The following is a 23315-nucleotide window of genomic DNA, read 5'->3' as shown; positions in this document are numbered from 1 at the left end:
GCACCACAGATCGATGACATGACCTCTCTAGTCAAGTCAATGGTCTAGGGCAGGGGTGATAGTGGTGGCCGGGGAATAGTGCCACCCATCCCTTGAAATACAGAATCGTCCCTTACGCTTATTTGGAAGTTAAGTCCCTTACTTTTTCTTAATCCTCGTTTTTCCTTAAAGTTCCTTATTTTCATGAGTAGCTAAGGCGCTGAAACGGGCCACAATTTGGTTAAAATGCAGGAAATTTCATCCTAAAAAAATATATATTTTTTTTCTGGGGGAGGTCCCCCAGAGTAGACCCCCGCGACAATCAAGTGTGCCATATTTTCATTTCTGAAAGGTCACCTACCGGGGAACCTATAGCCTACTCGAGGGCCCTTTACGGCCCTTGACATCTTAGCCCCCTGTTATAATTTTAATGCTATTCAGCTCAGCTTCACATGAAACATGACATGATTTGTAAAAGAATCTTAGAAATTTAATTTGCAAATAGGCTATAATAAGTTATTTCATGGGACTTAGAGATGGTGAGGTCTTTTGTAAAGGTGGCCGTCTTCACTATAGGCCCAAAGTGCAGGGGGAAATCCTGGTTTGTGTTCATAGTATGGCCTTTGGAGGACTTTTATGACCCTTGGATGATTTTGAAATGTCCCTTTGAATGAAAAAGGTTCCCCACCCATATGTCAGGCACAGTGATTTGATCCGCCCCCCTCTGCCTGTACTGTGGTGGTTGCTAAGAAGAAGCGGCCTTGGTAACTGTTGTGGATTCTAGATTTTACCCACAATCCTCTTGGATAGACAACAAGAAGAGCGATGTTGCAGTAGACATTTCTATCTTAATTTTAATGGGTAAGTGTGTTTTCTTATGGCGAAGTTAGTGCGATTCAGGAACAAGAACACAATTATAAAACCCGAGTGCGGCTGGTAAATGTACTTGAAAAAGGATTGTTTCAGAGAACATCCAAATTAGCTATAATAAACAAACGTGCTAACGATGCTATGGGGGTAACGTTTCTTGGATAAAAGTTGACATGTGGATTGAACAGATTGATGTGTGGTATTCCCGAACATGTGTAACATTGGCTTTTATATATGTCACTTGTAGTTTAATGCGATTAACTATGGTAACTTTGCTGCGCCACCTAGCATTATCTACAGTAGGCCCGCACAATCCAATGTTGTGTGTTTGCCTTGAAATCGACTTTTCCGTAATGTAAAAAAAATGTACATGTTCTCCGTAGCATATGGTCATCTTCAGAAGAACGACAGGGAATGGATAAAGACCAGCGTAACACAGTTGTCTTCAATGCATCGAAGAGAGAACTGTTCACCGCTAATACAGGGTACAAGTCTCTACAGAAGAGGCTCAGGGTGCAATGGAAAATTCTGAGGTAACTTTTGATATACTATTGACTTTACCACACGAGAAAGGAATGTACATGTCCAGTTAACGGTGCCATCATTTTATTCACCTGACAGCATAAAAGATGAGCTGACTCAGGAGAAACTGATGGGCAGTAAGCTATGGATCACAGCTGGGCCAAGAGAAAAGTTCACTAGTTCTGAGGTAAGGGGGCCTATGTACGCATTGATATGCTATTTTGTCATACAACATTTGCCTATCACAAGGTGTTTACTCATTTTCACTTATCTGTATGTAGCTTGAAGTCCTTAAACATTACCTGGATGGGGGTGGAAACATGCTCGTGATGTTGGGAGAAGGAGGAGAAACAAGATACGACACCAACATCAACTTTTTCCTGGAGGAGCTTGGAATCATGGTGAACAATGGTCAGTGTCAAGAATTACGCTGTAATTTTTATGTAGGCTATGCTTTTAAAAACAAAGCTGCTTTTACACTCATAAGTTATTGAAAAAAAAAACAGAGACCATTCATTTCTTGACTGTATTATGCACAATGTATTTGGTGACCATCTTGTTCACAAACTATTGTCTCACACTGACTGTATTTCTTTAAATACTATTATAGATGCTGTGGTGAGGAATGTTTATTATAAATATTTCCACCCCAAGGAGGCATTAGTTTCCAATGGTGTTCTCAACAGGTTTGTGCATTTATTATTTACTCATTTCCTGCAGCCACCACAGCACCATCATTCAGAGCATGAGCAAAATTACAACATGTTTCTTAGACAGAGATGTGCATTTCTCTTATTTTCTATTTGATTATCTTTTTTTTTCTAGAGAGATCAGTCGAGCTGCTGGGAAAACGGTTACGGGCATCATCGATGACGAAAGTTCTGGAAACAACGCTCAGTGAGTTTTTATACATAATCACCCCAAATACATGTACTCATCCTTTGTCTTTCCCACCCCAGTCAACCAAGAGAGATCGATAGCCATATTAATTTGTCAGCCTTGCTCAATTTTATTTTAGCTGCCACTTCTTCTGGCACTCCTCTCCAAATTGTTATCCAGTTCTGTTTACTACACATTGTGTCCTTTCCATTGTGGATGTGTAAATGTAGTGTATCTCTGTAGCTTATATAATGTTCATAAATGAACATATCACTGGTTTTGTTATCGGAAGCGATACGGTTTGTTGTATAGTATTGAGACAAGTTTGTGTGTCGTTCACAGGGCACTGACCTTCGTATATCCCTATGGTGCCACTCTGAGTGTCATGAAACCGGCTGTGGCTGTGCTGTCTACCGGCTCTGTGTGCTTCCCACTCAACAGACCTGTACTGGCCTTCTACAGAGCTAAGGTAACAGGAGATTTGCTGAGCTGATCTGCATGGGGCAACTATGGCCTGCTGATTACAGAAGAATTGTTGCAGAGCCCATGTCAGTAGGAATAATGTGGCTGATATCTTACACTCTTGGCAAGGCACCTGGCCCAACTTTAATAGCGGGACTGTAACTACTGCCCTGTACTTGGATAACCCTAAGTCACATATGGCTCATTCTTTTGAAACTCGGCCGTCGGTAGATCCGAGGTTGTTCTCCCGACAACCGTTGTAAATGCGTTCTATTGAAACAGCTGGGGACAATACAAACGTCCGAAAACACTAATGTTAAACAAACTCGGAGTACACAGAAGCGCTCCGAGTTTGTGTTTCGCAACCCCGATTTGAGTACCCATTCTTTTGCACTTTTCCGAGGCGGAAGCCGGAGTTTCCGACAATCGAGTTTCAAAAGAATGCACCATTAGAACAGTGGTTCTTAACCTTTTTCTCAGAAAACACCCCCTTACCTTACCTGTGCCCAAGACACATGTATATGCACTAAAAATGATTTAAGAGATGAATTACAATGATTCTTGCTTGAGACGCTAATCAGTACTTTAATGACTTTAAATGGTGACCAAAACGTGTTTTAATTTGGATTTTGATTTGGCCTAATTACAATGTTCCCAAGCTTAATTTTGGTCACAACCTCAACACAGAGACAAAATTCTGTGGACCTCCTGGAATCTCTGGCCTGGAATCACCCCCCAGGTGGTGCCCGCACCCCAGGTTAAGAACCACTGGCTTTGGTTAAAAGTGTCAGAAAGACATGTCATGATCTTCATGATGAAATGGGACACCTACCATCTTCTCTCTCTCTCTCTCTCTCTCTCTCTCTCTCTCTCTCTCTCTCTCTCTCTCTCTCTCTCGCTATTTTAAAGGATGGAGGGAAGCTGGCAGTTTTGGGGTCCTGTCACATGTTCAGTGACCAGTACCTTGACAAAGAGGAAAACAGTAAAATAATGGTGAGCAATTCCAGTTCACAGAAGCACCACTTCTTTTTACCTCTGCCAAGGAGGTTGTGTTTTCGGTCACGTTGGTTTGTCTGTTTGTCTGCAGAATAACTAAAAAAAAGTTCTGAATGGGTTTGGATGAAACTAGAGTTGGAAATGACCAAAGGAACAAGTGATTCTATTTTGATGGTGATCTGGATCACTGTCTGGAACCAGGACTTTATAAAAAAAGATTCTTCAGTATTGTGAGATTGGGTGAATCTTTACATTCAAGTTTCTAACTCCACAAAAGGCAGAAATACTTGGTGTAACAGTCAAATGTTCTATCAAACTGCTTCCTTGGCGGAGGTCTGCACTCTGAGTGCATTTTTATTTTTATTATTGTAAATCCTGAGAACACCATTTTGATTCTTGATTCTTTGTACTACAGGACGTTGTGCTCCAGTGGCTGATGACTGACGGCATTCAGCTTAACCAGATAGATGCAGAGGACCCGGAAGTGAGTGAAAATGGGGGTGGTGTTGCTGATGTAGGCAGTTTCTATTTTTAGTCTCCTCCAAGCACCTTCGTTCTATATATGTTGGTGTATACATTGTTTTTGCTTTGCCCAGATCACAGACTACACCATGTTACCGGACACAGGATGCCTCTCGGAGAGACTACGGGTATGCCTTCAGGAGGGGGACGAGAACCCACGTGACTTTACGTCTCTCTTCGACATGTCACTGATGAAGCTGTCAACAGACACCCTGCCCCGCGTTATCAGGTTTGAGCCGGTTTTAAGGACGCTCCCCAGTAAGGGGGACGAGAAAGCCCTCCATAGCCTATTCATGTCCATCTGTTTCTGTTGGACCGGTTCCTTTTTAAAATGACTACTGAATGACAGTGTAAACACAGATTGGACTCCAATGACGTTAAGTTGCCTTGTGGTTGTCCTTAGTGTAACTATGGGGAATCTACATGACTTTAATTATTATTTTTTTAAATAATCTTCTTATAGGGGTATTAACACAGTTGTCCCTAGATATTTTATATACACTGCAACTAAAAAAATCATGTACACCAGTAATTGTCATGGGAAACTGTAACATACATGGTCATTGTGCAAATCATGAATAATTGCTTTAATATGGGTCAACACAGTTAAATGTACTGTATTTGAACTCCTGGTAAATATTTTATGTTGTATCGACCTATATTCTCCATCTGCATAACTGAAATATTGATTGGTCAGAGACCATGGATCTGGTAAAAACGGCCGGGCCAATTAAATTCAAGTTGGACCGCTAATCCATTTTTTGTGTTGAGCACCATTCTGCATGTTTTTGAATCAGTGGATATGTGAACATGGAACCTTTGTCTGTCCTTTCAGCTCATACAAACAGCTAAATGTGAAACATGAACAACTCCAGCTGATCCAGCCTCAGTTTGAAACACCCCTACCAGCTTTACAACCAGCTGTAAGTCTACTTCAACTATAAAGGTTCTTTTTGAAAATCACTCCAAAAATCATATTCAATGCTACAGTGCTTTTGCAAACCATCGGCGTTAGACTATTGCTTTCCATCGAAAACAAATGGAGATTTACCAGAACAGACACACCAGAACAGGCAAAGGGTACATTCCAATATGAGACCTTGCGTCCTCCACTTGTGCTTGTGGCCTCGTACCAGGAAGTAATGGGTCATGATGAGTAGATTAACATTTATTAATCCAGAAGGAAACACTGACAACAGCATTATATTTCAATATCTTGCAAAAGCTCAATTGTAAAGTCCTTTTCTCATTTGCAAACTGGATGGTGAATGAAGAATAATCCCCCAAAAAGTGTTGTGGCTAGGCTGACAGTGGGGAAACTTAATTGTTTTCTCCACAGAGGCGGGGCATCAGCAAAACGTGAGGACACAAGCACAAGTGCAGGACACAAGGTTGCATATTGTAATGCACCCAAAAGCTACAAAGTCTCACTGAACTGTTGATAGAAATGACAGATTATGACCATTAATGGCAGAATGCAAGCATTTCGACATTCCAATTGGCTGTGGCAGTTGTCGGCAAACCGAATCATAGCTCATTACCATAATATTTGCTGAAATTCAATTACAAAATGTCGCTCAAATCGCCACTTGACGCCTAAATTGCTTTTGTCTCTTCACCAGCTCCTCTAAACAAAAACAATTACTTCTGTCGCAGCTCGTCACATTCAGTGTTTGCACGGTTAGAACTACAGTATTTAACGCAAGTAAGTAACCCACAGTGTTATCTTCTGTTTGTAGGTCTTTCAGCCTGCCTTCAGGGACCTTCCACCCCCCATGCTTGACCTTTTTGACCTTGACGAGACGTTTTCTTCTGAGAAAGTTCGACTGGCTCAGCTCTCAAACAAATGTAAGTCTTGTTAAAGGGGTATGCCACTATTTTGGGGCTTAATACAGTTAAAATCATTAAAATCAAAGCATGCTACATGGATACATTGACTTTCACTAGCTTAGCGACATATTTCCTCTTTTAACTTGTCTTAAAGCAAGACACCGGCTTACATGAAAAATAAGACACTTTACCACCTTTATAAACCCCAGCCAACGATTTTAACTGTATTAAGCCCCAAAATAGTGGCATACCCCTTTAACAGGTCGTAAAGCTACATTACACTAGTGGTTTCCAGCACTCCTGAATTTGGAAAAAATGCAAAACTGCTTTTGCCTGTTTGTCATTAAACTAATCAGAAACCTTCATCTTGTTCATTTTTCAGGCACAGATGATGATCTGGAGTTTTACGTGCGCAAGTGTGGAGACATTCTTGGTGTGACCGGGAAGCTGGACAAGGATCACAGGGATGCAAAGCACATCCTTGAGCACATTTTCTTCCAAGTGGTGGAGTTTAAGAAACTCAATCAGGTAAGTGAGGTACTAGTCAAAAAAGGTTGAGATATTCGTCTTTCAGGTGAAATGTCAGGATGAACCTAAGAAATGGCAAATTGCACAAATACTCACCGTTTGTCACAGTAGCAGTTACTTTAACCTCAATTCACTCACTTGACAAACACCAAATACCAGCTTTCGTGAAAATTTTTATCTAATGCAGTGGTTCTTAACCTTTTTTTCTTAGCGCACCCCCTTCGCTGTGCCAATGGCAAGCCGCGCACCCCCAAAGCAAACTTTTACAAGTGTATATGCACTAAAAACGTATCTAAGTGATTAATTGCAATACTTTTTGCTTGAGCCATTAATCAATACCTTAATTACAATAAATGGGGATCAAAATATGGCAAATTTGCGCTTCATTTGGCCTAATTATAATGAGTTTGTCACAACCTCAAAAACAAAATTCCGTGCACCCCCTAAAATTTGTGGCGCACCCCCAGAGGGTGCCCGCACCCCAGGTTAAGAACCACTGATCTAATGCACACATGCAAACAGTAAATGGTTTGATGCAAATTGGGTTACAGCACTTTTTCCTTTGCCTTCTTTTTAAAGGACCATGACATTGATGCTACAGAAGATGTGAGATTTTCACCACTCTGATGTCTGGGGCCATCTGGAAACCATGTGGGACCCTTGCTGTGGTGATGTGTACTGGTATACTGAAACTACACTAAAAGCAGCTGCATTCAGCCAGCTTCTTATGCTTGGCTGAAGGATGACAAAACCTGTATATATTGTGAGACAGTTTTTTTCCCCTTCATGTACATTCTAAATGGATTTAACAAAACCATGACTACAGCAAATGCATGCTGTCTGTCAGGACCTCTACTCTAACTTTTGATAATATGTTTGCTACGCTTTCAATGTCATATTTAAATACAGTTTGTATAAATGTACACAAATAAACGTTTGCTACAAATTTATATAAATTCAAGCTTTATTAAAGTTTTTTTTTTCCTCCTTAAAAATATGTACAGAAAAGTTCACATTCCCAGTCAGGGGGGAAAACGGAACATTTTAGAAGTCCAGTTACACACATTGGCACATTTTATGTTACTGGCACGAAATGTATTGTGCCAAATTCAGTAGTTACTTGTTGGTGTTGAAAAGTTAAATACCTTTGAGGCATCAGCTTTTCACAGGAATCACTGCCTTCCATTAATCCAGACTTTGCGTGCCCTCCTGTCCGCTCCCCAGCGGAAGAGTCTCCTTCCAGGATCTCTGGCCATCAGACTGGCTGGTGGCAGCCGGTTGTGGTGACGTGGCTGTACACACCAGGGATGAGATCTCGGCCATGGCAGTCGCTGCAGATTTGTTCCTTGGGCTCGCAGTCAGGTCAAGCTCAGTCCACTCCAGCTGAACTCTGGAGGTCTCCAACAAGGGTCTGATTTGTGAGAGCTCCCAGGGTGCGTTGTTGGCACTCAGGTCCAGACCGGAGAGGTTTGGCGAGCTGGTCAAAACCGGGGTCTTGAGCACTTTCTGAAGGGGTGCTGCTACTGAAGTCGACTTTCCAGCCAAAGATATGGGGAGCCCAAGGGTGTGCGTTTGGGGGAAGGAGGAACATTGCTGTGGCTCCACTGTTGGGGACAACACAATGGGCGAGGTGGGAAGCCATTCAAGATTGAGGGTAGAGTGGCTCAGGTTGGAGAAGTCCACCAGAATGTCCTTGGGGAATTGTATTGTGTTGGCCGAGCTCTCCAGGGCAGAGACAGAGGAACTTTGCGGAAGACAAAAGCAAACGTCCAGATCTGAAAGGGACATGCCCTCTGAGATCTTGCTGAGATCTGGGCGGGGGGGGGACAGAGAAGTGATTGTTATTACAAAAAAATGGATGGCTGAACAGACAAGGTAAACTGTGCACAAATCTATTAGAATCATACATTAGGGTCTACATATATATTGGGTTTTTAAGTAACATTTAATATGCAGGTTCGTACTGAAGTTCTTACCTGTGCTGGCTTGAGCTGATGCCATGGTTTGAGTAAGAAATCAAGGTAATTGGTTCTAGGTGGGTGCATTTATAGGCCTAGTCATTGACCAGGGAGCTGTGAAACAGCGACACCATCTGGGGAAAGGGCATTGACATCAGAATGGAGACGGACAAAACTCAAACACAAAATCCTACCAAGCATTGGTTGTGAATGTGCAAGTGTTTATAAAGTTGAATAGGCCATTGATTGCTAATTTGCTCTTGAGGATTTGCTCTGGTTCACACAATAACTAGTACTAACACATTCTGTTAAGCGTTTTACCATCAGTGTGCGCTTTGTTGAAGAACCAGAAGGAGGATAGCCTATGTACAAATCGCACCCTGTTTACCATAACATAACATGTGTCTTGGAGTTTTGACCTAAGAACATCGGCATAGTTAATTGTACTACAGACTGTCAGTCTCATGTACCATTGCCAATGTTATGACTTGATTTAGAATCTTGAATCTAGATTTACAAAGCGTGAGAATGTATAACTTCATTCATTGGGCGTTGTAGTGTTGCGTGCGCAGTTCTTTGCGTCACTCCCGGGAACGCTTGCGACTGCGAGAAAAAGAAGCGCGAGATAAGAACTTGAGCGCGGAGACAGCAATGTTATCCTTTTGTGGCGCTTTCCTATCTAAGTGATTTTGTTGCATTTGCAGTCATTTCTTTGCACGGCAATGCAATAAACATTACGAAACTGCATGTTGGATGTGATACTTGGCATTCGATCGCTATTTTGTGGTATTTGGACTGGGAAAAACAGCGGGGAAATGTCTTGGTGGTCGCGCGGGTAAGTTACAAGAAGTACATTGTTTTTATTCATTAGATATTTCTTCCCCAGCTGAGCACTCTAATAAATAGTACAATTATCAATTGATTGGCATGAATGCAGTAGTGAATTTATGTAGTGCTGTTCAGAAAGACAAAGGTAGCTTGCAGCTTAGCAAAGCGCCCAAACACACAATGTTAACAAACATTGCAATCTCAGCCTATATTAGGTTAAAACAACACGCAACAGTGATTCTTTCCGAAGGGATTACTAGCTCTAAGATACATGGTTTCATTATGTTGAAATCATGCGATACACATTGTCGTTGTATTGAATAGTAGTAATTTGGAAGCAGTCAACCAGCTATTGCATTAGCAAAATAGCGATAGTGTGAAGTTGGCTAACTTGGGTTAGATGACTAGTTGGCTAATATCACTGGGTAGGTGATTAACAGGTCAGTCCTGTTGTAAATTGGGATAAAGACTATCTGATTTGGAGAACGGGGATTAGAATAGCATGTGGGCAATGGGTCAGTTTCGATGTTATGTAATGATGGTTAAAGTCATTGGAATTCAGAAATGCACTGTGATGCAGTGTAATGCGCAAAGTATATCAACCATTTCCTTTTCAGTGTATCTCATCACCACTGTACTCATGTCATTGCATGGATTGCCCAAGTAAGTAGTGCTATTATTGCCACAAACAAGGCTTCAGCAAGCTACACGTTTGGTGTCAGTCTGCCCTTCACACCTTCACACTTTGTTGTGATGTTTGGTGTGTGAACGTGTTTGAAGTGCACCTCGCCCTAGCACTCGAGCCATTTGCAAACACATTCCTGCTTTGTTTGTGTCCCTGTAGTGACGATGGCGAAGAAGGGATGTGTCAGGACACGGATTCAGACGTGGCTGAGTCCAGAGACTATGGGAAATTCAAGGTGAAATGGACCCAGGAAGAGGTAACATTTCTTTGTTCATCATTAAATGGGATATCCCCCCGTAATTAAAATGTAGTGATGTCTGTTTGTGCACTCCCAATGTTGCACATTCAAACTAAATTTGTTTTTGCAGGATGACAACCTACGAACTTTGGTGCAGAAGTTGGGACCAAATGATTGGAAACGCGTTGCCAGTTATTTACCGGTGAGTAAGCGATGCCGCATGTGATCTGTGACATGTACCCAGAGTTTAGTAAGTCCATGACTAATCTTATTTCCTTCACGTTGTCAGAATCGCTCCGAGCCCCAGTGCCAACACCGCTGGTTTAAAGTTCTTGACCCTGATCTGGTGAAAGGTCCCTGGACAAAAGAGGAAGATGAGAAGGTGAGTTGTTCATTATTGGTGACTGGCTGGTACTTCATACCAGTTGATTGTCAGATCTCAATGTCTGCATGGTTTGTAGTGATTTTGCAGGCTCAGATTTATTCAAAAGGGACTTCATATTTGTATAAAAGGGAAGAAATCTGTCGCCACACCATGTCTTCTTTCGTTATTTCTTTATTATTTACTGTGCATTTGAATTCTGACCAAGACGTTTTGTCGAAACGTCAGTCTAATGCACTGTAAATAACTAAAGAAGACATCTGTGTGGCGACAGATTCATCTTTATTCATGGCTGGTCCTACTCTGGTTGCAGCGGATTGTCACTAGGAGCGTGGAGTACTGTACTTGTTATCCCTTTGTTCTACGGACTTCATATTTGTATTAGTATAACAGCACAAGGGTTGCTTTTAAAAATCGTCTATTATGGAAGCAAATTCCTGCAACGTGTACAGTAACTCGAGACTGTGATGTGTACATGGACATTAATGGATTTGTCTGATAAAATGCCATAGCGCTAGTATAATCCAACCTCGTGCCTTTTCCAGGTTATTGCACTGGTGAAGAAGTATGGCAACAAACAGTGGGCCATGGTGGCCAAGCACCTGAAGGGCCGCCTGGGCAAACAGTGTCGGGAGCGTTGGCACAACCATCTGAACCCGGACGTGAAGAAGTCTTCCTGGACGTCCGAGGAGGACCTCATCATCTACAAGGCTCACTGCGTGCTGGGGAACCGCTGGGCTGAGATCGCCAAACTGCTCCCTGGAAGGTAGGAGAACCATGACATGGAAGTAGAGTTGAGCCTGCCTGGCAGTGGGACAATGGAAGAATTCTGTGGACAAAAAAAAGTATATATTTAGTGGTGTCGAAACACAGCATGCTGGTCAGCATGCTGGCCCTGACAGTCAATGAGATGTTATTATGAGATCATGATTGACATCTGTTTTTATGAATATCAATGTTTTGATATTATCCTTCAGCTTATTGTAATGGTATATCCAGTCGTGTGATGAGCTGATTGACATTACCTGTTCCCCTTGCTGTCAAGAAAAGACAATGCACACAATATAGTTTTGGCATTAGGATCTGTACACTTTGCAAAAGCTGAAATGTCTTTGACAGCATTTCAAACACTATTAAAAGAACCAAAAAAAATGCAACCAAAAGTGTCAGGCCAGCTTGGCTATATTGTGGCTAGATTTTTTGCATGGATTTTAGGTAGGCGTGTCCCCACCCCCATATGGCTTGTTTTTTTGGACACAGATTAAGCCTAATCCTGTAGTTAAGCATGTTTTCTAAAAGGGATGTCTAAGACCAGGCTTAATTCAGAAATTGGTCCTTGTGTGCATGGGAAATTTAATTCTGAATAAAACTTTCTGCCTTGAGTGAAAATACCATGTATATGCCTCTAATTTTAGAATTAAAGTTATTCGGGAATTAAACTTTATTCTGAATGAAGTGGTGTTTATTCTGTTGTTTATTTCAGGAAACTGTATTCCTCTATCATGCATATGTTAATTCTGATTTAAAAAAAATATTCTGGTCATTCCATGCATGCCTGTTGCTATGCAATGATGCAAGAGGCAACAACATGGACCCAACATGTATCCTATCCACTTTCCAATCGAAATGCTTTCTGGCCCCAGACCTTTAATCGAAATTAAATGAAAGTGCTTCATGTTTCTATTTTATGTAGAATTAATATTTTGGAATGAAAAATCTCATGCAAGTGTGGCAATTCACATGTGTAGCTCTACACTTCATTGTGACCTGTGATTATGTGGTTTGTTTGCTTGATGTAGAGTTGATGAGTTTATTTGCAAAACGGTGTATCTCCATTTCGTAGAATGTTGGGAAATTGACATTTTTGCATTGGGCATTCCATTGCATTGCATTGCAAAAAGCATTTTATATATAGGAGGTTGAAAAGGCATATTCTCAAAATATTTGAATGGCAAGAATTCACACAAGGTGATAGGACCTCTGAACAGTCATTTTCAATAATAAACTGCAAAAGTAGAAAATGATGGATACACCTTTTTGCAATTAAACTCTTCAGTTGCATTTAACAACAGTGTTTTGGCTATAGCCTATAACCAAGCTGTTATTAATCGGTCTCCCGGTTTTATGTGATGCTGTTTCATTTTTGTGATGCTGTTTCATAAGGATCACAAAACACACTTGTGTGCACTCTCTTCACCTATGCTTCCCATTCTGCTGTAGGACGGACAATGCTGTGAAGAACCATTGGAACTCCACGATTAAGCGCAAGGTGGATTTGGGCTTCTATGTTGGTGTGGAGCCCACATTGAAAGTTGCTCACCATCCTAAGCAGGAGGACATCATTGCTCATCACTGCAGCGACCAGGCGGTAAGCATGGATAGAACATAGGGCTGCACGATTATGGAAAAAATCATAATCACGATTATTTTGGTCAAAATCATAATCACGATTATTAATCACGATTATTGATTTTTGCACATTTTTTTGGAAATTATAACAAGATGAAATATAACCAAGAATGAATTATATACGGGATGAGCAAAATAAAATGAATTATAATAATTATTTAAAGGCAATAGCATGAAACTTAAGTGGACACATTTCTGGCCAGAAACACCAGCCTGTCAGTATGTTCTGGCTTCAAGGACGCTCTAAAAAGAAGGTCACTATTTCCACGATTAAATCACGATTAAAATCATGAGTTCGATTTCACTATTTTATCACGATTTTGATTATTTTTGTATTAATTGTGCAGCCCTAATAGAACATGAACAAATGTTTGACATATGTCTAATTCACACAATAGCTTGATTTTGGAGACTTGTAGTGTATGTGCTGTAGTCTGTTCGGCCTTGCTTTGAGTTTTGTACTTCTATGAGAACCTGTTCTAATGAAGTAAAAGGGAATTTTATATAATAGTTTAGTTGTAAACCTGCAACATCATGGATCTGACTTTGTCTGTGTATGGGTCTTAAAGGTGGAGCTGTCCTTTGACGATATGGATATTGTCAAGATGGAGGGCGTGCCTCAGGTATTGACTTACTTTGGAAATATGCATTGAAATGATTCAGCTCATTAGCTAAATGGCCAGTTACCAAAGACGTTACAAAGAAAATTGATCTAACAGTCGGGGAAAGTGATCTCATTGTGCATGTATTTGGTGCCCTCTATAGGATGTGTCTTGTCCAGCAATTGAAGTAACATCTCCCAAGCCAGAGTCGTCGTCGCCATCACCACCGTGTCGAAGAGGAGTGCAGACCCCCAAGAGGGAGTTGGACAGCGGCGGGGAGTCGAGCACTTGCTCCTGGGTGGTGGACAGCTCTGGCTTCCTATCGCCATCCTCTGGGCCTGCTCTGAAGGAGGTCATGGAGATGATGGAGGGGGTAAGGAGATGATGATGATGATGATCTTGACCTATGCAAGGAAATGTCCAACTGGTCCCTCACTGTTTGTGTTGTGTTAGAATGATGAAATCTCTAGGCTACGTTTTCTTGAAGGATTCCTACTCTAAGCCATTGTCCACTAAAGCCAGAGGTTGCAAGCATCTCTAAAGAAGCCCCTCTGCACTAAACTGACTGTAAAAGACATCTAACAATCGTCAAAGATTTTTCAGAGTGGAAGTTGACTACCCATACCTTTGTAACCTTACTGTGTAATGTCATAGTAGTGCTACCTTACGGATGCCTGGGCCACAGTAGACCTGTCCCAGACTGTGGCATGGTGCCACACCCAGTATGGCACCAGGCTTATTTTGTCACCAGCATCTTGGTGGCCATAGCGGCAAAACAAATACATTACCAAACCCAGTGGGCACATGTTGTACCCACCTTGGTGCCCACATGACTTTCTTTTGTGTCGTCACTAATTATATCCCAAACTGTCTGCTTGCCAACTTTTTTTAGATTGTGTATGAATTATGGTCCTCTATTTCAATCTTTGACCATGTTTTAAATGTACACAATTTTAGCGACCTAAGGCTTACAGGGACACATTTGCTGCATATCCAAGATGGTGGGAGGGGGATTGTATCCATAATATTTTAGAAAATCCAACACAAATAAATGTGTGAATATGGCCCCCTTTCTAAACCGTATTGATTTCAACCCTCAGGCTTCTTTCCTTAAAAGTTGCTTTTTTCTATGTCTGTGTGCCCTAACCCACCTGGCTTTGTTTACTCGTTCTCTGCCCCAACTCACTGTACTTGCACCGCTACATAATTCCTCCGTCCTCTCGCATCCTTAATTCCTCCGTTCTCACCCCTCCTCCTGTGGAGGAAACGAAGATGGAATGAATGAATGGAGGGAGGATGGAACCATGCACCTCGTGCAGGCCCACTACTGTGGCATTTTGCCTCTCTCCTACATCCTTCTTACACCTTTTCATGCCTTGAGATGTGGGGAAGATGCTGGGGGAAGTAACTGAAGAAGAGGGATACGGATGGACATGTATGTGTACTCTACTGATGTACTCTTTGTCTCTCTTTCCACCAGGACATGGAGAGCTGGTGTAACCTCTCAGACGTAACGTTTGACCTCCCGGAGGAGGAGAGCCAGAGCCCCACCACCCCCACGCCCCCCACCACAAACCCCACCTCAACCTCCGGCTCCGGCTCCAGTCAGGGCCCCGAGCGGCTGCTGTTCCGGCTGGAGGGCAACGCCCTGCAGGAGCTGAGCAAAGGCAGCCGTGCTGGAGAGCTGATCCCCATCTCCCCCCGGGCGGGGGGCACGCCACCCTCCATCCTAGCACGCCACAACCGCCGCCGCGTGGCCGGCTCCCCGGACGCCAACGACTCCATGACGCCCAAGAGCACCCCCGTCAAGATCCTCCCCTTCTCGCCCTCGCAGGTACTACCGCTCGACTCAGCCCAGCATGGTCATTTCCTGTCAGCAAAGCTATTGAATCTCAGTTTCTTACGTTCCTGTACATTTTTTTTTATTATTATTGATAAATGCGTTTAGTACATTACCCATTGAAATGAGTAGTCCAAGCATGCCAACAGCTATTTTAAAAATGGCCGAGTTATGCTCTTGTGTATGTTATGCTCTTGCTATTGCACTTTTATGGTACAATGAGCTCAGCCCTCTACCTGGTGAAGTAAGTTGTCCGTGCATGGTGCAAATGGTAATGTAAGGAAGGCCTGTTCATCTGTTTATACTCTTCTGTGATCTTGTTGCACTTCTGTGGCACAACAAGCATCTTTGGGTGTACAAGTATTGTCTTTCACTGTCACTTTGCACAAGGACAATGTAATTTTTATACGCATGTATACTGTACCTATATACTTTTTGCAGAGTGGTTAAGCGTAGGCACTGGCTGTATCTCAAAGTCAAGGATCCTGGCCTTGCTAGGACGTAAAACAACCAGTGATTGGATATTCCGGAGTTCACCAAAAAGTACCACTGTGTATTTTACTGCAAGCAAGTCAAGCTATCATGTGACTGTACCATGTGACATTGGATGAAGGGCACTCATAGAGGTAGAAAATAACACTAGAGAGGACACAGCCATTTGCGACAGCACTGGGAAATGGCAGCTGGAGCTTCCCAACTTCCGTAGGTAGTGTAGGTACTTTCAGGCAATGCAAGTCAATGGAGAACACGCCCACCCCTGTCAAGAAATTAACTAAAACTGTGTAAATATGAAGTAACACTTTAATCAAAGACCAGATTTGAAATGTCAGGCTAAATATCTACTTAAATCATATGAGTCGATAAAATACATTTAAAATCAAATAATATATTTTATGATCATAGTTAGCAACACACTTCAACTATTGTCCTTCTATAGTGTGTTGATGGACTTTCTATAGTGTGTTGATGGATTTTCTCATGATTAAGCCATTTTTGACAGAGGTGAGCCTCGTTCTCCATTAATTTCCATTTCTCTGATCTACCTACAGATAATGGCCGCTACAGATTGCCGTAAACAGGGGGGCGGGGTCCTCTCTAGTGTTATTTTCTACCTCTATGAGGGCACTGCATGCCGCATGGTCACATGACCTGGGGGTCTCAGAAGGTTGCATCATCTGTTCTTTCCCTCTTTTGCAGTTCTTAAACATGTGGACCAAACAGGACACGTATGAGCTGGAGAACCCCTCTCTGACCTCCACCCCTGTGTGCACCCAGAAAGCCATAGTCACCACACCCCTGCACCGAGACAAGACTCCACTCATCCAGAAGGAGAACTCTGTGTAGGTGTTCCAACACCAGAAACCATGTGCCACAGTGACACTTTGTCAAAGCATAAAGCATAAAAGTAATGTGTGTTAACCATTATGCAGTAAAAACATGTGAGCTAACTTTTTCACTGAAGATGTCCACATTTCCAAATGTATAGAAGTCTTAAATAATTTGCTTACAAATGAATGGAGCATAAATCAGATACCAATATCAAAATACATACATTTTATAACCATTGTTACTTTCTGATGCAGTTGATTTTTTTTGACATGGAATATTAATTTTACTTTCTCCGTAGATTCATTACTCCAAATCACAAATCATCCGATTTGGATGCCCAGCCACGCACTCCAACTCCCTTTAAAAACGCCATGGAGAAATACGGCCCCCTGCGCCCGCTGGTATGTAGCCACACATTTCCATTTACATGATAAGATGATGAATGAGATGAAACGTCTGCTAAAATAGAACTTAAACAAATGAACGTGTTGCCTGTTCTTCTATTTTTAAGCCTGCTACACCGAATCTTGAGGAGGATCTGAAGGAGGTACTTCGTAACGAGGCGGGAATTGAACTGATGTTAGAAGACACTCCTCCCCCGGAACAGCGACGTAAACAATCAGTAAGTACTGGCAAGTGGATTTACAGTCTGGTGCCACGACTACACACACACACATACTAATGCCACGACTACAAGGCAAGGCAAGTTTATTTATATAGCGCATTTCATACACAGGTGCAACTCAATGTGCTTCACAAAGTTAACAAATGTAAATGAAAGGAAAACAGGGAAATGAATTAGAGTAAAAAAAAACATTTAAAACATAAGGTAAAAATAATAATAAAATAAAACATAAATAAACATAAAACCTTGAAAAACAATTCTTATTTTACTTATTTACTTCTCTTATTTTACCGTCTTTTCATTCAAATTCAATAATTTAAGAAAGCATCTGAGAACAGCTTTGTCTTGAGTCTAGATTTAAAGCTATCAATAGTGGGTGCATTTTTTACGTCATCTGGAAGCTGGTTCCAAAGCTTTGAAGCATAGAAGCTAAAGGCTGCCTCTCCACATTTTGTTTTGACTTTTGGAATCACCAGCAAATTCTTCTCCGTTGACCTTAGTGACCTGGTCGGTGCATACAGCTGAAACATATCCAGTAGATATGTGGGTCCCATTCCATTTAATGATTTAAATACAAGTAGCATTGCCTTAAAATCAATTCTGTAGCTTACTGGGAGCCAATGCAGCGATCTTAAAATTGGAGTAATGTGGTCAAACTTCCTTGTCTTTGTAAGAACCCTTGCAGCTGCATTTTGTACCAGTTGAAGCTGTTTAATGGTCTTATTTGGGAGGTCAGTAAACAGACTGTTACAGTAATCGACTTTACTAGAAATGAAGGCATGTATTAGCTTCTCCAGATCATGTTTAGACATCAGGCCCCTAAATTTAGAGACGTTTTTTTATGTGATAAAATGCAGACTTAGTAATAGCTTTCATGTGACTGTTGAAATTTAGGTCACTGTCAATGAGGACCCCAAGATTTTTAACTGTTTCCCTTGGTTTCAGTCCCTTCGTTTCAAGGATAGTAGCAATCTTTTGTCTCTCCTCTTTTTTCCCCAAATATAATTACTTCTGTTTCATCTACGTTCAGCTGGAGGAAATTGTGAGACATCCATTTGTTAATTTGGTCCATGCAATGATCGAGTGATTCAAGGGGGGTGTAGTTATTGGGGGACATAGATAAGTAGAGCTGGGTATCATCCGCATAGCTATGGTAATTTATGGAGTTATTCTCGATAATGTGTCCCAGTGGCAACATATACAGATTGAACAGTAGTGGTCCCAGAATGGAGCCCTGGGGGACCCCACAATCCAGAGACATTGGTGATGAAGTATGTCTTCCAATGGCGACAAAAAAACTTCTTTGTTGTAAGTACGATTTTAACCAGTCGATCACTATGCCCGTAAAGCCAACCCAGTGTTCCAGTCTATGTAGTAGTATAGAATGATTAACTGTGTCGAAAGCAGCACTCAAATCAAGAAGTACCAAGACGGATGATTTGCCAGCATCAGAATTCAATCTTATGTCATTCATAACTTTGATAAGAGCTGTTTCAGTGCTGTGGTAGGCACGGAAACCAGATTGAAACTTATCAAAATAGCTATTAGACATTAAAAAGGCAGTTAATTGGTTAAAAACAATTTTCTCTATTATTTTACCCATAAATGGTAGATTGGATATGGGCCTATAGTTGTTTAGTACCAGTGCATCCAGGTTGTTCTTTTTCAGTAAGGGTTTCACAACTGCTTCTTTCAGACAGCCTGGGAATATGCCTGTTTGTAGTGAGGTGTTGATGATCTGAAGTACATCTGGTGATATTAGGTGTAAGATGGATTTGAAGAAGGCTGTTGGTAGAATATCTAAGTCAGATGTAGAGGAGCTAAGACTTTGTACCGTTCTATTAAGAATGTCCACATCAACTAAATTAAAATTTCTCATGAGGTTAGGATTTAACTTCACCGTAACAAGTTGGTCCGAATCTTGGGTCGGTTGCACATGTGTGAGTATGTTTGTACGTATTTTTTCAATCTTACCTTTGAAAAAGGATGCAAACTCATTGCATTTGCTGACCGAGAGGAACTCAGTCACACACACACATACGAATGGAAACCAAACCTTATTCTTTGCAGATATATTGTTTTCCTAGCCTGACGAGCCAAACTAAATGTAAGATTAAATGTGAATATTTAGTCTGGCCCTGATCAATGATACATCGGAAGACAACCTGTTGTTTTTCAAATGGTGTCTGTGCTTATTGGCCAATGCTTTGTCGTCACTCCCTCAAAACCCTGTCCGCTTTGCATCCAAAGATTCAAAACATCTGCTGCGTTGTGATTAGCCAGCCAGTTTCAGGGCCTGGGGCATTGTCCGAGGCTAGACCCACTCACAGGCAAAAATAATTTTGTCCGCTTGCGGGTGGGGCTAGTTTACTAGGCTATTGTTTTCTATTGTGAATTTCAATTGAGCTGTACTTTTAATGGAAATGCATAGAGTAGCACACGTTTCACATCATCATCATCATCATCTTGCCAACGTAATATTCGCCTTTGTGGGCTCACTTAAAAAATCCTGTCTCTTATTTCCAACAGCAACGACCTCCAGTGAAGAAAGTGCGGAAGTCACTAGCACTGGACGTGATTGACTGCAATGAGTCAAGACTCCTGCCTGGCAAGGTCATGCCGAAACTGAGCCCTAAGGTTTGTGTGCATGAGTGCTTTTACAAGCCCCCCTTTACCCCTGTGAACAGTCTGCCCTTGGTTTCCATTGCTGTTCAAATGTACACGTGAAATGTTCAGAGAGGCCCTACCGTGGCTGATATGGTAGGGCACTCGTCCACTACGCGGTCGACCCGGGTTCCATTCCCGGCCCTTCCCCATCTCTCTCCCAACTCACTTCCTGTCTTTGCTTCACTGTCCTGTCTGATTAAAATGCCCCAAAAAAGCAAATGTACAGAGAAATGTTATTTGACGTGGGGGATCATCACTTCAACCCTCTGACCCCTTGTGCATTGTTGTTCTTACAGGCTGAGACGTCCCTCTCTTCGTCCTTCAACTCCTCCTCGTTTTCCTGTATAAAAGAGGAGAACGTTCTGGACCAAGGCTTCATCCTCGGCCCGTGTGAAAGTGGATCAGGATCACAGTGCGAACCTCTACCAGTGAGCAGCTTTCTTCCTCATATCTTCAAAATATTGCGTACTTGTGTGCATGTGTGAGCATGCACACATTTTGGAGGGAACCAGTGGAGGGTTTAACCTTGAGGTGGTGGTAAATCATCTAATTTAAGAGCTAGGGGGGCAAAAACATCGGTATTTGTCTGTCGTGCATTGGCTGTTTCAACACGTGATCTGCATATCTTTCACTCGCACATGTGGTCTGAGATGTTCGTATATTTTAGCACATTTCTAAGTTCAAGTATAAGTTCGGGAATCCCACACGTGATAAAAGAGCCTCCTGTAGTCCTCATTTTCGGAACTAAATGATAACTGACCTATTAGCAGGTTTACCACTTCCTGTCAATTAACGTGGGCCATGTCCACGCAACAAGGTTTTTTTTTTCACCAGTTAAAATATCTTGTCCACAGTGGCAACAGATCAATAGAAATATTGCATTCTTATGGCAATGAAACGCTTGCTGAAAACGATGCAATACACATGTCACACTTCTATATGTGCTGTAAGACGAATAGAAGTAAGGCGTGTAGTTTTGTAGGCATCTGCTCCTCGCCTAGGTGGTGTTGGGCAAGCTACTTGTAATTTGTAGTGCTGGTGAGCTAAACTACCATGGTCGTGCATGAAAATGTTAATGGAAATGAAGACGAATAGTCAGCCATGTGTATGGTCAGATTGCTCAAGAAAATGTTTTGGCGATGATGGTGTATTGCTTTTCGACTAACTTACTTCCTCTCCTGTGTGTTGCTTGTTTGGTTGGCAGTTATCGCATGCATACATTATTTTGATATAGATATGCATGGAGGTTGTGAATGGAAGTATTCAGTTTTACTCATCGTTTTGTTTCAAAATCATACAGTGTTATGCAGAGAAAACCCATTTATCTCAGTCATGTCCAAGAATTTGTAGCTTTGTTGACACTATGTGCTACTTGATTACAGACTAGCATAGCAACAGGGAAGTTAGATACTTGATTAAAAAAGAAATTACTTTACACCCAAGCAACTCGAAAATGTAGCGACACTACTGCCCATCATTGGGTGTAACACCAAAAAATATCGTTTTGGGATAACGAAAACACAGGTGCTATGTGGACGCAAAGGTGAACCGATACAAACTTAATCGTATTCACTCAAATCTGTTGCTCTGTGGACATGACCTTTGGCAGGTTTATCAACCGTGTTCTTGGAATATACTCCAGTCAGACGTGAACATGTTATTTAGTTAGATTCCTTTTTTATCAGTAATACTTAACAGTGGCAAATCCATAAATAGACTGGACGTGCTCAGGGACTTGCATTAGGTTGGTTCCTGTGTTAAATTCGACTGCCCTGATGTTTTACACAGCTTTTGTCCTTTTCACTTCTAGATGTCACAGGAATGGGAAGAAGTTGTGTGCGGCCGGACCAAAGACCAGCTCCTCCTGACTCAGAAAGCCAGGCGGTTTATGCGCTCCTTAAAATCTCACCCAACCAACCGTGCACTCATCCTGTCCTGAGACGAGGGTCACTGCCTTGTGTCATGTCTCCTCTTGTCTCGCCCCATTCTGTGCTTTTATTTTTTGCTCTTCCGCAAATGTTTCGCTATTGTGTAAAAAGTAATCGGAATGTGATTTGTTAGATGAATCAGTTTTTCATGGGCATGGATGGATAAGTGGTACTGTATGTGATCTTGGCTTCTCTGTTGTCAGCAGTCCAAATTTGATGTTTTGACTTTTTGCCCCCATCAACAACAGTGTGACCATGTTGATTACATCTCCAGTGTGTGTTAAACATGTCTTCATCTGTGGCCATTATAGAAATACACAGTTCAGGTCAAAATCAATCCATCTGCTGCATCTAATCTTGCAGTTTTATTTCGTATGATTTTGGTGACCCTACCAAACCTGAAATAACCGCCTCCCAGCAATAAACTATGGTGTTTGGTCTACTTGGGAGATTGGGAGTTTTAAAACCATTACAAATCAATGGAAATGAGAAGCTTTGGCAAGAGTTAAAGTGTTTACATAGACTGTATTCTGAAAGCAATAGAATCAACAATAGGACTGAGGTCTTTCAGTGAACCCATTTATGGATAATTTTGTATAGAGCATGTAATTGAATAGGACCAGAAGCACAAACAGACCTGTATTTTTCTATGTTAAGATCAGGTTGATTGTTCAGAATATTGTTAGTGACATGTCTTATTAAAAAAAGGAGAAATGTTACAGCGTCAACTGTACACTTAATTTAAATGTAGGTCTAGAAGTAATTATTGATCTCAATTTTTGTAAGTTGTTTGTATGCAAACATTAAATAAATGCAATTCAGAAAATATATATGATTGACTTTTACATTTATTTTATGACTGCATCGCTGGTTTTCTTGTAGACCAAATCATGACATTCCATCGAATGACAAAATCATAAACGGGGGCGGGTGCAGTTGGATGCCGGCAGGAAAAGACCAATGAGAAACGGACACAATGCCTTCAAACCACCTCCACGCCCACTGCAAGACGTTTTGTTGTATTTTTGTACAATTTGCTGCAATCTATTCCTTTGGAAATATATTTGCTATACAGAATGTCTAGTATCTGTCCCATGCATTGTATCTAGGACAACACCCAAATATAAGAGGAATACAAATCTATTGAACAGATATTTAGGATTATACGACCATCCTGCCTGGTAGGTGATCAGTGTGATTGACATAACGAGTTATGAAGATTAATGTTGCAATTTC

General features: G+C 41.6%; 3 protein-coding genes across 3 annotated transcripts; 2 read left to right on the top strand and 1 right to left on the bottom strand.

Annotated features, from left to right (window-relative positions):
- The first annotated feature begins 726 nt into the window (after positions 1-726).
- On the top strand, positions 727-7674 carry ift52 (intraflagellar transport 52 homolog (Chlamydomonas)). Its single transcript, XM_063215764.1, has 14 exons — positions 727-840; positions 1233-1382; positions 1471-1558; positions 1653-1782; positions 1982-2057; positions 2197-2268; positions 2593-2719; positions 3622-3705; positions 4124-4192; positions 4305-4459; positions 5066-5153; positions 5970-6078; positions 6443-6588; positions 7168-7674. The coding sequence occupies exons 2-14, from the start codon at positions 1264-1266 to the stop codon at positions 7213-7215; spliced, it is 1311 nt and encodes a 436-aa protein (XP_063071834.1). The 5' UTR covers positions 727-840; positions 1233-1263; the 3' UTR covers positions 7216-7674.
- Positions 7535-8678, bottom strand: LOC134462643 (uncharacterized). The gene is made up of 2 exons (XM_063215765.1): positions 8565-8678; positions 7535-8399 (listed from the first exon to the last, which is right to left on the bottom strand). Exons 1-2 carry the CDS (start codon positions 8587-8589, stop codon positions 7774-7776), a joined length of 651 nt encoding a protein of 216 aa, XP_063071835.1. The 5' UTR covers positions 8590-8678; the 3' UTR covers positions 7535-7773.
- A 365-nt stretch (positions 8679-9043) lies between these two features.
- On the top strand, positions 9044-22909 carry mybl2b (v-myb avian myeloblastosis viral oncogene homolog-like 2b). The gene is made up of 15 exons (XM_063215763.1): positions 9044-9381; positions 10219-10315; positions 10428-10499; positions 10587-10679; positions 11225-11445; positions 12900-13047; positions 13658-13711; positions 13854-14063; positions 15171-15524; positions 16728-16870; positions 17158-17260; positions 17371-17481; positions 20014-20121; positions 20448-20579; positions 21962-22909. Exons 1-15 carry the CDS (start codon positions 9293-9295, stop codon positions 22088-22090), a joined length of 2064 nt encoding a protein of 687 aa, XP_063071833.1. The 5' UTR covers positions 9044-9292; the 3' UTR covers positions 22091-22909.
- Positions 22910-23315: the final 406 nt, after the last annotated feature.

This window comes from Engraulis encrasicolus, chromosome 14, assembly GCF_034702125.1.
Source record: "Engraulis encrasicolus isolate BLACKSEA-1 chromosome 14, IST_EnEncr_1.0, whole genome shotgun sequence".
Taxonomy (NCBI): Eukaryota; Metazoa; Chordata; class Actinopteri; order Clupeiformes; family Engraulidae; genus Engraulis; species Engraulis encrasicolus.
The sequence above is the reverse complement of the archived record's forward strand: the minus strand, read 5'-3'. Positions and strand labels throughout refer to the sequence as shown.

Coding starts and splice junctions, on each gene's coding strand:
- LOC134462643 (XM_063215765.1), bottom strand. CDS start 8,589: ATGGCATCAGCTCAAGCCAGCACAG. Junction 8,400..8,564: donor ATCAGCTCAAGCCAGCACAG/GTAAGAACTTCA, acceptor CCCCCCGCCCAG/ATCTCAGCAAGATCTCAGAG.
- ift52 (XM_063215764.1), top strand. CDS start 1,264: ATGGATAAAGACCAGCGTAACACAGTTGTCTTCAATGCATCGAAGAGA. Junction 1,383..1,470: donor GTGCAATGGAAAATTCTGAG/GTAACTTTTGAT, acceptor TTCACCTGACAG/CATAAAAGATGAGCTGACTC. Junction 6,079..6,442: donor GGCTCAGCTCTCAAACAAAT/GTAAGTCTTGTT, acceptor TTCATTTTTCAG/GCACAGATGATGATCTGGAG.
- mybl2b (XM_063215763.1), top strand. CDS start 9,293: ATGTTGGATGTGATACTTGGCATTCGATCGCTATTTTGTGGTATTTGG. Junction 16,871..17,157: donor ATCCAGAAGGAGAACTCTGT/GTAGGTGTTCCA, acceptor CTTTCTCCGTAG/ATTCATTACTCCAAATCACA. Junction 17,482..20,013: donor AACAGCGACGTAAACAATCA/GTAAGTACTGGC, acceptor TATTTCCAACAG/CAACGACCTCCAGTGAAGAA.